A 12,670-nucleotide genomic window follows, 5' to 3' on the forward strand; every position below is an offset into this window, starting at 1 on the left:
GAATTATCACTAGCTTTCAGTTCCCTCTTCATTCCTGCCAAATCTTGAAATTTCCTTTTCTTTCAAGCTTGGTTTAATCAGGAGTCTCTGGGTAGTGGAAACCGTTAATGCACCTGGCTGCTAACCAAAAGACTAGAGGTTTGAGTCCACCAAGGGCCTTGAAAGAAAGCCTGGTGATCTACTTCCAAAACATCAGACACTGAAAACCCTGTGGAGCAAAGTTCTACTCTAACACACATGGGACTGCCATGAGTTGGAACTGACTCAAAGGCAGCTGCTTGGCTTATTTAGTAATACTAGTTATACTTTGAGCATGTCTGTGTGTATGTGAGAAGCCCTGGTGGCACAGTGGTTAAAGTGCTCAGCTGTTAACCAGAAGGTCAGTGCTTTGAACCCACCATCTACTCAGTGGGACAAAGATGTGGCAGTCTGCTTCTGTGAAGATTTATGGCCTTGGAAACCCAATGGGCAGTTCTACTCTGTTTTCTATGGTTGCTATGAGTTGGAATCAACTTGATAGCAGTGAGATGTGTATGTGAGGTTGAGGCAGGGAGTGGGAAGATCCATGTTAGCTCTGTCCTAGAAATTCAAGTCAAGTGTCAAGTATAGTGTCACGAGTCCTTATTCTCTGGGAGCAGGTCAGCTTAAGATCAACATATACAAAAACTTTTCTACCTTTAACCTATATTTCATCCAAACATTTCCGCCCCTACTATTTTCCAGGTGTCTGCCAGGACTACAATGGGATAAGATCTTGTATTTGACGTCTAGAGGCTTAGTCTCTTGGGGAAAGCATTTATATAATATAGGAAGGAAAAATTGCCATGTAGGTAGTTGTCAAAAGGTGACATTTGAGCTAAAAGTTAGAGACTTCAGGGTGGGCATGGATGTGACAGATGGGACTTCCTGGACAAACAGGGAAACCGTGATGGTGTAGTGGTTAAGTGCTATGGCTGCTAACCAAAAGGCTGGCAGTTTGAATCCATGAGGCACTCCTTGGAACTCTATGGAGCAGTTATACTCTGTCCTATAGGGTTACTGTGAGTCGGAATTGACTCGAAGTCAATGCATTTGGTTTTTCTAATTTTCCTGACAAACAGAGACATGTGCAAGGACAGGTTTATAAGAGCAGAACCTGATCTGGAAGGCAAGAGACAAAAAAAGGAGGAAACATTTGTAATCAGAATATGAAGGCATTCAAAAGGCTATGCTAAGGAATCTGTTATCTTATCCTAGCTGTTGAAAGGAAAGCCCTTGAAAGATTAAGCTGGTAAATGAAAAAGTAGACTGGCTTAATAAAAACTTTGGAGGTTATATATACATAGGATAAATCACAGAATAAAAGTAGGAAAAATACAGGAAAGAAAATTAGGGAAGCTACTTTTAACAGCCGCTGTAAGAACTTAGGACAGACACAAAGATTTTTTACCTAAAGCACTGAGCAAGGATAAAATAGACATTTTGGAGACACAAGACAGAAACCTGTAGGCTGCCAAATTTAGAGGGGGGGGGGGAACCTAAAAAACAACAACAGAAGACAGAAACTGCAGTTAAATTAGAATTTCAGATAAGCAACAAATAATTTTTAGTGTCTTTTTACTGTATCTCGGACAATATTTGGGACATACTTGCACTAAATACTTAACATCTGATTATACTAGAAAACTATTCACTGTTTATCTGAAATTCAAATTTAACTGGGTGTCTTGTATTTTATTTGATACCCCTACGTACAACCATTTAACTGTGAATATAGTAGTGGGATTCGAAGAAGAGGGAAGAAAAATGCCTGGGCATGAAGTAAAAAAAGGATTGAGACTAAACGAACAAACAGGCTTGGTTAGCAAAGCTGAGATGAGTACTTACCTGCATTGTAACTAGTCTGTCATCCACCATCACCTCCTTTGTCAGAAAGTCTGCTCCTATTGTGGCTTTGTACTGATTGCTGAATTTCTTGTTCACATACTGGTTCATGAGCGATGTCTTACCGACTCTGAAATTGGAGAAAAACCACAAGTATAAGCCAAATAGGAAGGGACTGAAAACTAATTCTTATATTTGCAGCTTTAAAAGGAACCTGCCTGTTTTGAGGACAACATGGAATTGCCCTCAAAATAGAGGACGAAGCCAGCAAACCTCCCAACATTACTCATTTTAGGGTTGTACTTTCTCTTGGGATAAAAATACAAGGTACAGATGTGGACCAGATGTTGAAAAGCTGCTCCAAAATGTTGGTACAGGCAACTTGGATGGCAGAATCTAGTATTTTTTCCCCCTTCGAGAAGGATGCCAGCAAATATTCTCCTTCTAAAAGAAGTGACAGCAGTAAGTTCGCTCCACTATTCAAAAAATTTCACTGCAGTCTCGGATGTTTCTTCATTTAGTGGTTACTATAAAGTCTGATGAAGTAATACAGCAGGAGGCCACTGGCTTCAAGCAGACACACGTCAGTCAGCCAACTTTTCTGCTCTACAAAGCTTAAGGTCTAAAGCACATAAAGCACCAATATTCCACCAAACCAGAATCTACCTCAAAGGATGCTCCTCCACAGATGTTTTTCAGTAAGAAGACTCAGCAAGAGACAATGCGTGACAGTTTGTGATGAGGCTGGGGCAGGTAAAAGCCCCTAAAGATAACACAGAAATCGTCCTCATAGCCAACAGTGTCACCTTCCTTTCCCCAAAGGAACACGTTAGTTTTTTCATAAGCAGAAGGTCTGAAGGATCTGAAAGTACAGACATAGCCTAAGGGAGTGTTCTCCAACTCAGGCCACCTGAGTCAGAACTTCCAGGGGAGAAGTCAGGAAATTTGTAATCTTAAGGCTCTGGTGATTTTTCTCAGGAGGCTTGGGTAACACTGGCCTAAAAGCAGTGTGTTTCAATCCTGGCAGCATATCAGAGTCACCTGGAGTGTGTGTGTTTAAGTACTACCTACCAGCTTGGCTGCTAACCAAAATGTCAGCAGTTTGAACACACCAGCTGCTCCATGGGAGAAAGATGTGGCAGTCAGCTTCTGTAAAGATTACAGCCTTGGAAACCCTATGGGGCAGTTCTACTCTGTGCTATAGGGTCGCTGTGAGTTGGTATTGACTCGATGGCAGTTTTTTTTTTTTTTTTACTAGGCCCTACTCCATTAATCAGGGGCTGAGTGGATACTAGCAGTGTTTTTAGGGCTCCTCAGGTGATTCAAATTAAGCCAGCCAGGACAAAAAAATCACTGGCTCTTTAAAGGAAGAGCAAGGATCTTTGTAATGAGGAGAATACCTGCATTTATTATTATTACTGTATAGGCTCCCACCATCTGAATGCTTTCATGAGCACTTCAGATGCCAAGTCTGAAAAGCACTGCTACAGAATCTTATGAACTACTAAAGAGTCACCTGGCTAGAGCCACGGCTAGGATGGGAACCCAGTCCCAGGCTCTTCTGCATATAGGTCTGATTCAGGTACAGCAGTAGGAAGTACTGCACAGTGTAGCCAAAACCCACATCTGATAGGTATGAGGCCACTGGCAACACATCTAAATAAACAGAACTCCCTAGTCTAGCCAGCTTAGAGGAAAAGGATTCCATGAAAATGCCAATCAATAGTTCCAAAACCCTTGCCGTTGAGTCGATTCCGACTCATGGTGACCCTACGGAATAGAGCAGAACTGCCCCATAGAGTTTCCAAGGACTGCCTGGCAGATCTGAACCACCGACCTTTTGGTTAGCAGCCGGAGCACTTAACCACTATGCCACCAGGGTTTACATGAGTTCAAATAGCCACCCTTCCCCAAAATCACGCTAAAAGTCAGAGAAAGAAGGGTAACATAACAAGGGCTCATGCAAATTTCTGCTGTGTTTCAAACCGGCGGGTAGACCAAAGGCCCTACACCACCACTATTAGAGAAGGAAGTGGCAAATGTCAGGGTGGAAGGCAGAGGCTTCAAGGCCATCAAGCTTAAACCCAAGCCAATCTGTTATCTCTGATTCAATGGAACACTTACCCAGAATCTCCCAGGATGATAACTTTCAGCAACACTTTCTTTCTAGAGGTCATCCTTCAAACTGAAAGAGGAAAGGAGAAAGCACTGTGAGAGTGATGGAAATACCAAGGTGAACCATACTTCCCTTGGCACAAACATCTAAACAGCCCCAATATCACTGTGCTCTGAGCCTTCCCGCTGGCTATTTTCCTACCCCCCAGGGGGCCTTCATAAAGGGCAAAATAGCATCCTGTCCCTGTGAGCAGTCCAAAAGAATGTATTCTCCAAGTTGGCCGTTGCTAACAGCAATTTGGATAATGCTCCCATTTACTCAGCAGCTCAGTCCTTCTCTTCATTCAGGTCTCTGCGCAAACATCACTTCCTCAGAAAGGTGACCATTTCATCTAAACTGGCACTCCTCCCCTCCCCATTTGCTCTCCATGCCTTTACCCTGCTTTGTTTTTCTTCAGAACACTTATCACTATTTGATGTTTCATGTATTTTATTTGTCTTCTCTATTCTAATAATCTCCACGAAGACAGTTTTATACTATACTGTGTCTCCAGTGCCTACTGGAGAATTATTATTAAATATTGGTTTAGTACATGAGTGATATTTGACTTGGCAGCTCCAGACCACCTTTTCCAGAAAACCTTTTGGGCAGCCTTCGCTGACCCTGACCAGACAATAAGATGCCTACTTTTTGCTCCACTCACCACACTGTGGACTATTTATATACTAAGAAGGGTTCCTGTCTTATTTACCTCTGAGTCTTCAGAGACTGACTCAGTGGCTTTCAGAGAAGTTGGAATCCTAAATTCTTGACCCCAATGTTACTGACCTATCTAAGACCCGCTGGAGGAACACTCCTCTTCCGACAGCTGAGATTCCCAATGGGAGGCTTGTAATCTCTCACAGAATTGGGAATTCGAGATTGAATGTGAGCACTCTAAAAAATGACACGTATGCCTTCTGAGAACCCCTAGCTTTGGCCCTTCATCACCAGCAGACATTAAACAGCCAGGGCAGAATACTAGGAATGACAAGGCAGGGGTCAACATCCAACTTCTGCCTTCAGTGGGGGTGGAGAAATAAATGTTTATATGTAAACAAAGTAGGAAATTAAGTTGGTTAAAGCCTTTTATTCTTCTGTAGTTTGGGGGAACAAGAAAGGCAGACAGGGTCATAGAAAAGCTACTTTTTAGTTTTATCTTTAGGCACCTAGCTTCTTGAAGGGTGAGGCTGACAGTACTGCCTACAATGGGTGTGCACTTACGCATGCAATACTGAACCCAGACCACCTGGGTTTTTATTCTGGCTTTGCCATTTATTAGCTGTGTGATCTTGGGCAAGTCATTTAACCTCTCTGTTAAGGTAGGGAGATAGAGAATAACAGTTCAAGGATGCTGTGAGGACTGAATAAGTAAAATGCCCAGAATGACTAGAATACAAACCAAAAAAAAAAACCAAACCCATTGACATTGAGTTGATTCTCATCTGGGCCCTTCTTCCATGGCACTGTCGTTGGGTTCCAACCTCCAACCTTTCGATTAGCAGTTGAGCACAAACTGTTTGTACCACTCAGGGACCTGACTAGAATACTCTAAGTGTTTAATAAATGTTGGCTGTTATCATCTTAATGTGTGCCAAATGCTGAGATGAACAAACAACCAAACACAGAGTCCATAAGGCAATGAGAACCAGTAAGTCACAGAGCCTAGGCAAGGTAATTAAGCTATCTCTCCCTCTTCCAGATGCTTGGTTGTCAACTCTTCACCTGTTTTTCCAAAGGTGGTATTGCACCAAGACTACAAACTGAAAGGAAACACCAGAACTGACTACAGTTCCACAAATCAGGGATAGTGAGCTCTATGCCCTTGAAAGTTTTTGTCTTATGTGGTTTCTGAGAGTCTGTTTCTTGTGGCTGTGGTAACAAGTGTGGGAAGTGGAGTCAGCCTGGAGGAACTGTTTCTTAGGCACTTACACCAGGCCCCATGACGTACCCCAAGGGTCAGCTGTCTCAAGTCTTCAGCCTCGTGTCCATAGCTAGATTCTGAACATACCATATCTCTGTCCACCAGTGTGCATCTGTAAAGTTCCCACTAGTGCTAGTTAGGTGGCAAAAGGGGCAGTATAAGATGAGCTGGAGTTCTGCAAAGCCTGCTTCTTTCAGTTTTCCATCTCATCTAGGATTCTTCCTATCAGTGGTGAGAGGCATACCCTAAACCATCCATATCAGTGGATCCCCATGAGTACCCACCTTCCTCCCCAGGGACTGTCTCACTGTGAGGTCACAGAAGATGGTAGAGTAGGAAGCTCCACCTAAGCAACCAAATGACCTGGAAAGACAGATATGAAATCAACTATTTTGGAATTCTGGAACCTGACTGGCTGCTTATAACCAGGGTTTGCTTGATAAGAGGAGGCTGCTAGTCTTTGGTAAGAGGGTAGTGTGTGCAAATCAGTGATCACACCCCCCACCCACCCCCTTCCTCAGCCCTGCTGAGGCTGTGGGGATAGCAGCTGCATTCCTGAAGTGGCTGGATGGTGTCAGGGTGGGCAGAAGACACCTTGTTCCCTCCCCTCAAATTTAGGGTACTACATTTTGCTTGGTCTGGCTGTTCCCTGAGGGATCGACCTTCTGGGCCACAAACTATTCCTCTAGCAGCATCTACCAGAAGACTTAAAGCAACAGAACCTTACTTTTTCCCACCTATTTGGAGTCAGACATTTAAAGAAATCTTTGTCAAGTCACTGGCTGATGGCAGAGATAACAGAACAGAAACTTCAGTGACCACATACAAGAAATACATACGTTGCAAAAATAGTCTGGAAAAATCACAAATGGACAGCTGCAGCCCTCAATAAGCAAACATCAGCAATCTTTGAGGAGTGGGAGAATCTGATTTCTACAGTAACGACTTAATACTCAGAATGTCCAGTTCTTGACAAAAAAATCAGTGTAAACAAAGAAATGGGAAAGTGTGGATCACTGACAAAATTTGACAGAAACTATGCTTGAATTAACACTGGAATTACTAGTACAAGATGTTAAATCAATTGTCTTAAATATATTCAATGAGCTAAGGGAAACCATGGACAAAGGACTAAAAGAAACCAGCAAAACAATCATGGAGTCATGGATTGTGTTTATATGGCCTTCTCTTCATGGTCTTTCAACTCTCACCAAATGACTGGGTGGGATTATGCAAATGAGGTGCTTGTGGCCCATCAAGAGAGTTTGACAGCATGATAATAATGCAAATAAGGTGCATGGCACCCCTGTGGGGGTGGGATCATGCAACTAAGGTATATGGAACCCTAACGAGGAGACTGGTCAGTTTTGCCACCCTGCAAGGCTTAAAAGACAGCCAATTCCAGAGCAGTGGGGGGCTTCACTACCAAGAATAAGAGACAGGAACGGTGCATGTTCTTTGTACCCAGGGTCCCTGTGCTGAGAACCACTGAGATCCAGGAAACAGAGAGAGAGAGAGCTGTAATACTGGAAATGGTGCACGACAGCAAGAAGCTATGGCAGAGAAACTGTGACAGCAGAGGCAGCAGAATCAGGAGACCACCCGGAGATGGCACAGTGGGCTTCCCAGTGAAATGGGGTGCCTCCAGGCACTTGGCAGAGCTAGGCTTGCCGGCCCATGGAGCCAGAAGCCTGAGCGCCTTTGGGCCAAGGCTTACTGGTGGGGTGGGCTACCTCTGGGCACTTACTGGTGGAGATAAACACTTTCTTGAGCAGAACAGAGAACTGGCTGAAGGGCCAAGAGAGGCCTGAGAAGCTGTCCTGATCAAAGAACTGTATTGTGAGTTATTTCTGATCCCAAACTGTAACCTGTTGCTTCCCTAATAAACCCCATAATTGTGAATATTGTCTGTGAGTTCTGTGTAGCTACTGCAACGAATTATCAAACCCAGCAGTGGGAGAGACGGCTAGTATCAGATTTGGTAAAAAGGGCGGAGAGAGGAGGCATTTCTGACCTCTGTCTAACAGGAATCAGCTTTGGGCTGTTGATGTTGATAATGATTCTTCTTCCCCCTTGTGAAGTTAGAGGAGGTCAGATGCCTCTGCCATGCCATTTTTTACACAATATATGAATAGGGAACATCAATAAAGAGGTAGAAAATTCAAAAAGGAACCAAACAATGAATTTAGCAAAGTTGCAGGATACAGAACCAACACATACACAAAAATCAGTTGTATTTTTATACACTAGCAATGAATGGTCCAAAAAGGAAACTGAGAAAACAATTTCATTTATAGCATCAAAACAACAAAATTCTTATGAATAATTCTAACCAAGGAGGCACAAGACACGGACACTGAAAACTACAAAACACTGCTGAAAGAAATGAAACAAGACCTAAATAAATAAAAAGACATTCCAGGTTCATGGAGTGATAGACTTAATATTGTCACAATAACAATACTACCCAAAATGATACATAGATTCAATGCAATCTCTATCAAAATCTCAGTGGTAGTTTTTGCAGACATTCTTATGGAATTTCAAGGGACCCCAAATAGCCAAAACAATCTTGAAAACTACATGCAGAAGAATGAAGTTGGACCCTTACCTTAAACCATATCCAAAGATTTAACTCAAAACAGATCAGAGACCTATACTTAAGACCTATAAACTCTTAGAAGAAAATATAGAGGTAAAATTTCATGACCTTGATTTCGCAATGGTTTCTTAAATACGACACCAAAGGACAGGCCAAAAAATAAATAAAATTAAATAAATTGGACTTCATCCAGGATTTAATACTTTTGTGCGACGAGTATCTATAGTCCCTCCCTCCTTTTACTTTCATTATCAAGAGAGTGAAAAGACAATCCACAGACTGGGAGATGATATCTGCAAATCATATACCTGATAAGAATTTAGTATCCAGGATATAAAAAGAACTCCTACAACTCAACTACAACAAAATAACCCTATTAAAAAGGGCAAAGGATTTGAAGAGACATTTCTGAAGAAAACAGACAAATGACCAATAAAACCCATTGCTATCAAGTTGATTCTGATTCATAGTGACCCTGCAGGAGTAGAGCTGACCCACAGGGTTTCCAACGAGTGGCTCATGGATTCAAACTGCTAACTTTCGGTTAGCAGCCGAGTTCTTAACCACTGTGCCACCAGAGCTCCAAAAACGACCAATAAGCACATGAAAAGATGCTCTATCTAATTAGTCATTAAAAAATCAAAAAACGAAACCCACTGTCATCAAGACGATTCCAACTCATGGAAAATGAAAATCAAAACCACAATGAGATATCACATCACACTTACTAGGATGGCTATTATCAGAAAAAACAGAAAATAATAAGTGTAGACAAGGATGTGTAGAAATTGGAACCCTTGTGCACTGCTGGTAGGAATGCAGAATGGTGCAACCACTGTGAAAAACACTTTGGGAGTTCCTTAAAATGTTAAACATAGAAGTTACAACCCAGCAATTACACTCCTAGGTATATTCCAAAAAGAGTGGAAAATAGGGACTCAGGTGCTCATAGGCCAATGTTCACAGCAACGTTATTCATAACAACCAAAAGGTGGAAACAACCCAGGTGCCCATCAACAGATGAATGGACAAACAAAATTGTGGTTATTACATACCCCAAAGCCAAACTCACTGCTGCTGAGTAGATTCCGACTCACAGCTACCCTATAGGACAGACTAGAACTGCCCCCAGGGTTTCCAAGGCTATAAATCTTTAAGGAAGCAGAGTGCCGCATCTTTCTCCCAGGTAGTGGCTGGTGGATTGGAACCACTGACCTTTCTGTTGCAACAGAGACCTTTACCACCGTACCACCAGGGCTCCTTCATATACATACAATGGAATATTATTCAGCCAAAAAGAGGAATTTAGTTCTAATACATGCTACAACATGGATGAACCCTGAAAACGTGCTAAGTGAAATAAGCCAGACACAAATGAACAAATATTTATGATTCCATTTATATGAAGTATCTAGAATGGGAAATGAAGAGACAAAAAGTTAGATTAGTGCTTACCAGAGGCTGGGGAGGGGGGAATAGAGAATAATTGTTTAATGGGTACAGAGTTTCAGTCTGGAATAATTAAAAAGCTATGGAAGTCAGGGTAATGATTACACAACACTGTGAATCCTCTTAATGCCGCTGTGTTATCCACTGAAACGGTTAAAATGGTAAATACTATGTTATTTATATTTTACCACAATAAAAAGGAAAAGAAATAGTGAGAAACAGAAAGAAAGAAGCAAAGAAAAACAAAAACCAAAAAACAAACGAGTCTCACTCTAAAGTCTGATACCACATTCTGAACTAGAGTTCAGAGTATGACACTCTGGGCAAGTTTTAAATCTACATAAGGGCAAATTAAAGAAAGGGATGAAGAGAAGATGAAAATCTGTAAAGATATTCTTAAGGAATATTTAAGAAAGTCACTGATTTTTAGATTGAGAAAAGGGATTTGCATAGCTTGGTTTGTTAAGTTTTGTTGGTTTACCAACCAAAAAAGCTGTTACCATCAAGTTGATTCCGCCTCACAGCAACCCTACAGGAACAGAACAGAACTGCCCCATAGAGTTTCCAAGGAGTGGCAGGTGGATTCGAACTGCTGACCTCTTGGTTTGCAAAGGAGCTTTCAATCACTGCACCGACAGGGCTCCATTGTTTAATAATATTCAAAAGAAAACACGTAAGAAATACACTTTAAGAGCTACAAATCTTATTTCTGTTCCTTCCCTTTGTGTCTTTGCCCACACAGGCCGGCAACGCAGTTGGTGTGGCCCCCTTGTTTGGTCAACCCTCTTGGGCAACAGAGCACCACACCCCTGAGCCACTTTCCTCATATTAACCCCAAGAAACTACCTGAGGATGCTACATGGATATCGCCTAAATTCCCACTACATCAAGAGCACATCCCCAGCATACAATCTGGTATTTTGTTCCTCTCATATTATTAATTTATTCTCATTTTCAGTTCTTCAAAACTATAGATTTATTGGCTAATATTCCTTTGAGCAAATTAAGCATTTTATTAGCCATTTCTGCCCTTTATGTAATATATAAAAATGTGGAACAAGCAATGGTGCAAAGAATGTCCGCGGGATCATTTCTTTGGGATACATTAACACTTGGGGAGTGGGGTGGGGTGGTGGTTTAGATGTGATAAACGTTCAGACTCACAAGCCTATCACAGGCCACACCTGGCACCAGTCTACTGAGAAGGCTGGGACTCCACTTACTGGCAGGGCAGCAACAGGTGATCTTCGGTGGGAGTTCTTGCAATAGTCCACACACCAGTACAGCTCAAGTTCAAGGAGACTGTGTGGACTCACATGCAAGGGTTGGGGGAAGCAGGAGGCACCCTGACTTAGAACCCTTGTTCCTGAGAGGAGCCACTATCTCTTTTAACAGCTCCTTTGTTTTTTTTTTTCTTTTGTTTGGGTAGGCAAAGCACCCAGGCTCCCCACAGGGTATATCCAAGTACACATGTCAGCACTCAGCAAAGCCCAGGCATTCCCACTGGGTATTTAAAGTCCCTCCCTCCTCATCCAGATGCAATTTACCAACAGGGGACATTCTAACATAAGCATCATGGCAACGCTGCCCAGCAACAGAGTTGACATTCTGCTTTTATCTGGTTCCCAGGGATACAAGAGCAAGAAAGTTATGGGAGAGACAAATTTTCACACAGGTAAAGGGTTGTATTACTCTTAACCCACAGATACTGTTTAGGAATGGGGTTCCTGAGTCAAAAGTATAAACAATTTTTTTAATTGTGCTTTAAGTGAAAGTTTACAGCTCAAATTAGTTTCTTATACAAAAATTTATACACACATTGCTATGTGACTCTAGTTGTTCTCCTTTGAAATGTGATGGCACACTCCTCCTTTCTGCCCAGATTTCCCGTGTCCATTCAACCAGCTCCTGTCCCTTTCTCTGCCTTCTCATCTCACCTCCAGAAAGGAGCTACCCATTTAGTCTACTGTATCTAAAAAGTATAAACATTTTGACGGCTTTTGATAATTCACTTTCCTGAAGGATTTTCCCAGTTTCTACTACAACCACTGGATTGAGAGGGACATGAGGCCTAAACAAGGAAAATTTTACTGAGACAAAATTTACTGAATAAATGGGGAGACATTCCCAAGCAGGAAGCTTTAGTGCAAAGATGCTAATTCTCCCTCATTTAAACAGTTGAAAAACTTCTCTGCAATTTGATGAAATGATTTCTAACTTTTTTCATAAAAATACGTGAACAATCTAACTACATGGGATCAAAATGACAACAGAAACTTATGGGGAGTGAGTTTATGTTAATGAAGGAGGCACAACTCAAAAAAGAGGGTGAGAATGGTTGCACAACTTAAAGATGGTTGCACAACTTAAAGAACGTAACTTCTGTCACTGAAACGTACATGTAGAAACTTCAGTTGGTTTATGTTCTTGCTGTGTATCTTCTCAACAACAATATCAGCAACAAAATTATTTTTTTAAATACATGAACAAGAATACCTTCCTTCACCTGCCCCCCCACCCCAAAAAAGAGTAATGTTGGGTGCCTTGCACCAAAGGGTCTCAGAAAATGTGCTATAAAAATACAGCAGTAATAGTGCAAGGCTGGAATAAGACTAAACAGATCAATAAAACCCATTACTGTCGAGTTGATTCTACCTTACAGCGACACCATAGGACA

General features: G+C 41.9%; 1 protein-coding gene across 2 annotated transcripts in view; it reads right to left on the bottom strand.

The window, feature by feature from the left end:
• Positions 1-12,670, bottom strand: part of RAB7A (RAB7A, member RAS oncogene family) — a 79,491-nt gene that overhangs the window by 17,263 nt on the left and 49,558 nt on the right. The window contains exons 2-4 of one of the 2 annotated variants that reach the window (XM_049863152.1): positions 6,227-6,305; positions 3,988-4,048; positions 1,867-1,993 (exon numbers count right to left, since the gene is read on the bottom strand). In XM_049863152.1, coding sequence (XP_049719109.1) covers positions 1,867-1,993; positions 3,988-4,040 — 180 coding nt within the window. In that variant the 5' untranslated portion in view covers positions 4,041-4,048; positions 6,227-6,305. The remainder of the gene's footprint in view (positions 1-1,866; positions 1,994-3,987; positions 4,049-6,226; positions 6,306-12,670) is intronic. The other variant, XM_049863151.1, reaches the window with a different exon arrangement.

This window comes from Elephas maximus, chromosome 20 (genome assembly GCF_024166365.1).
Source record: "Elephas maximus indicus isolate mEleMax1 chromosome 20, mEleMax1 primary haplotype, whole genome shotgun sequence".
Lineage (NCBI taxonomy): Eukaryota > Metazoa > Chordata > Mammalia > Proboscidea > Elephantidae > Elephas > Elephas maximus.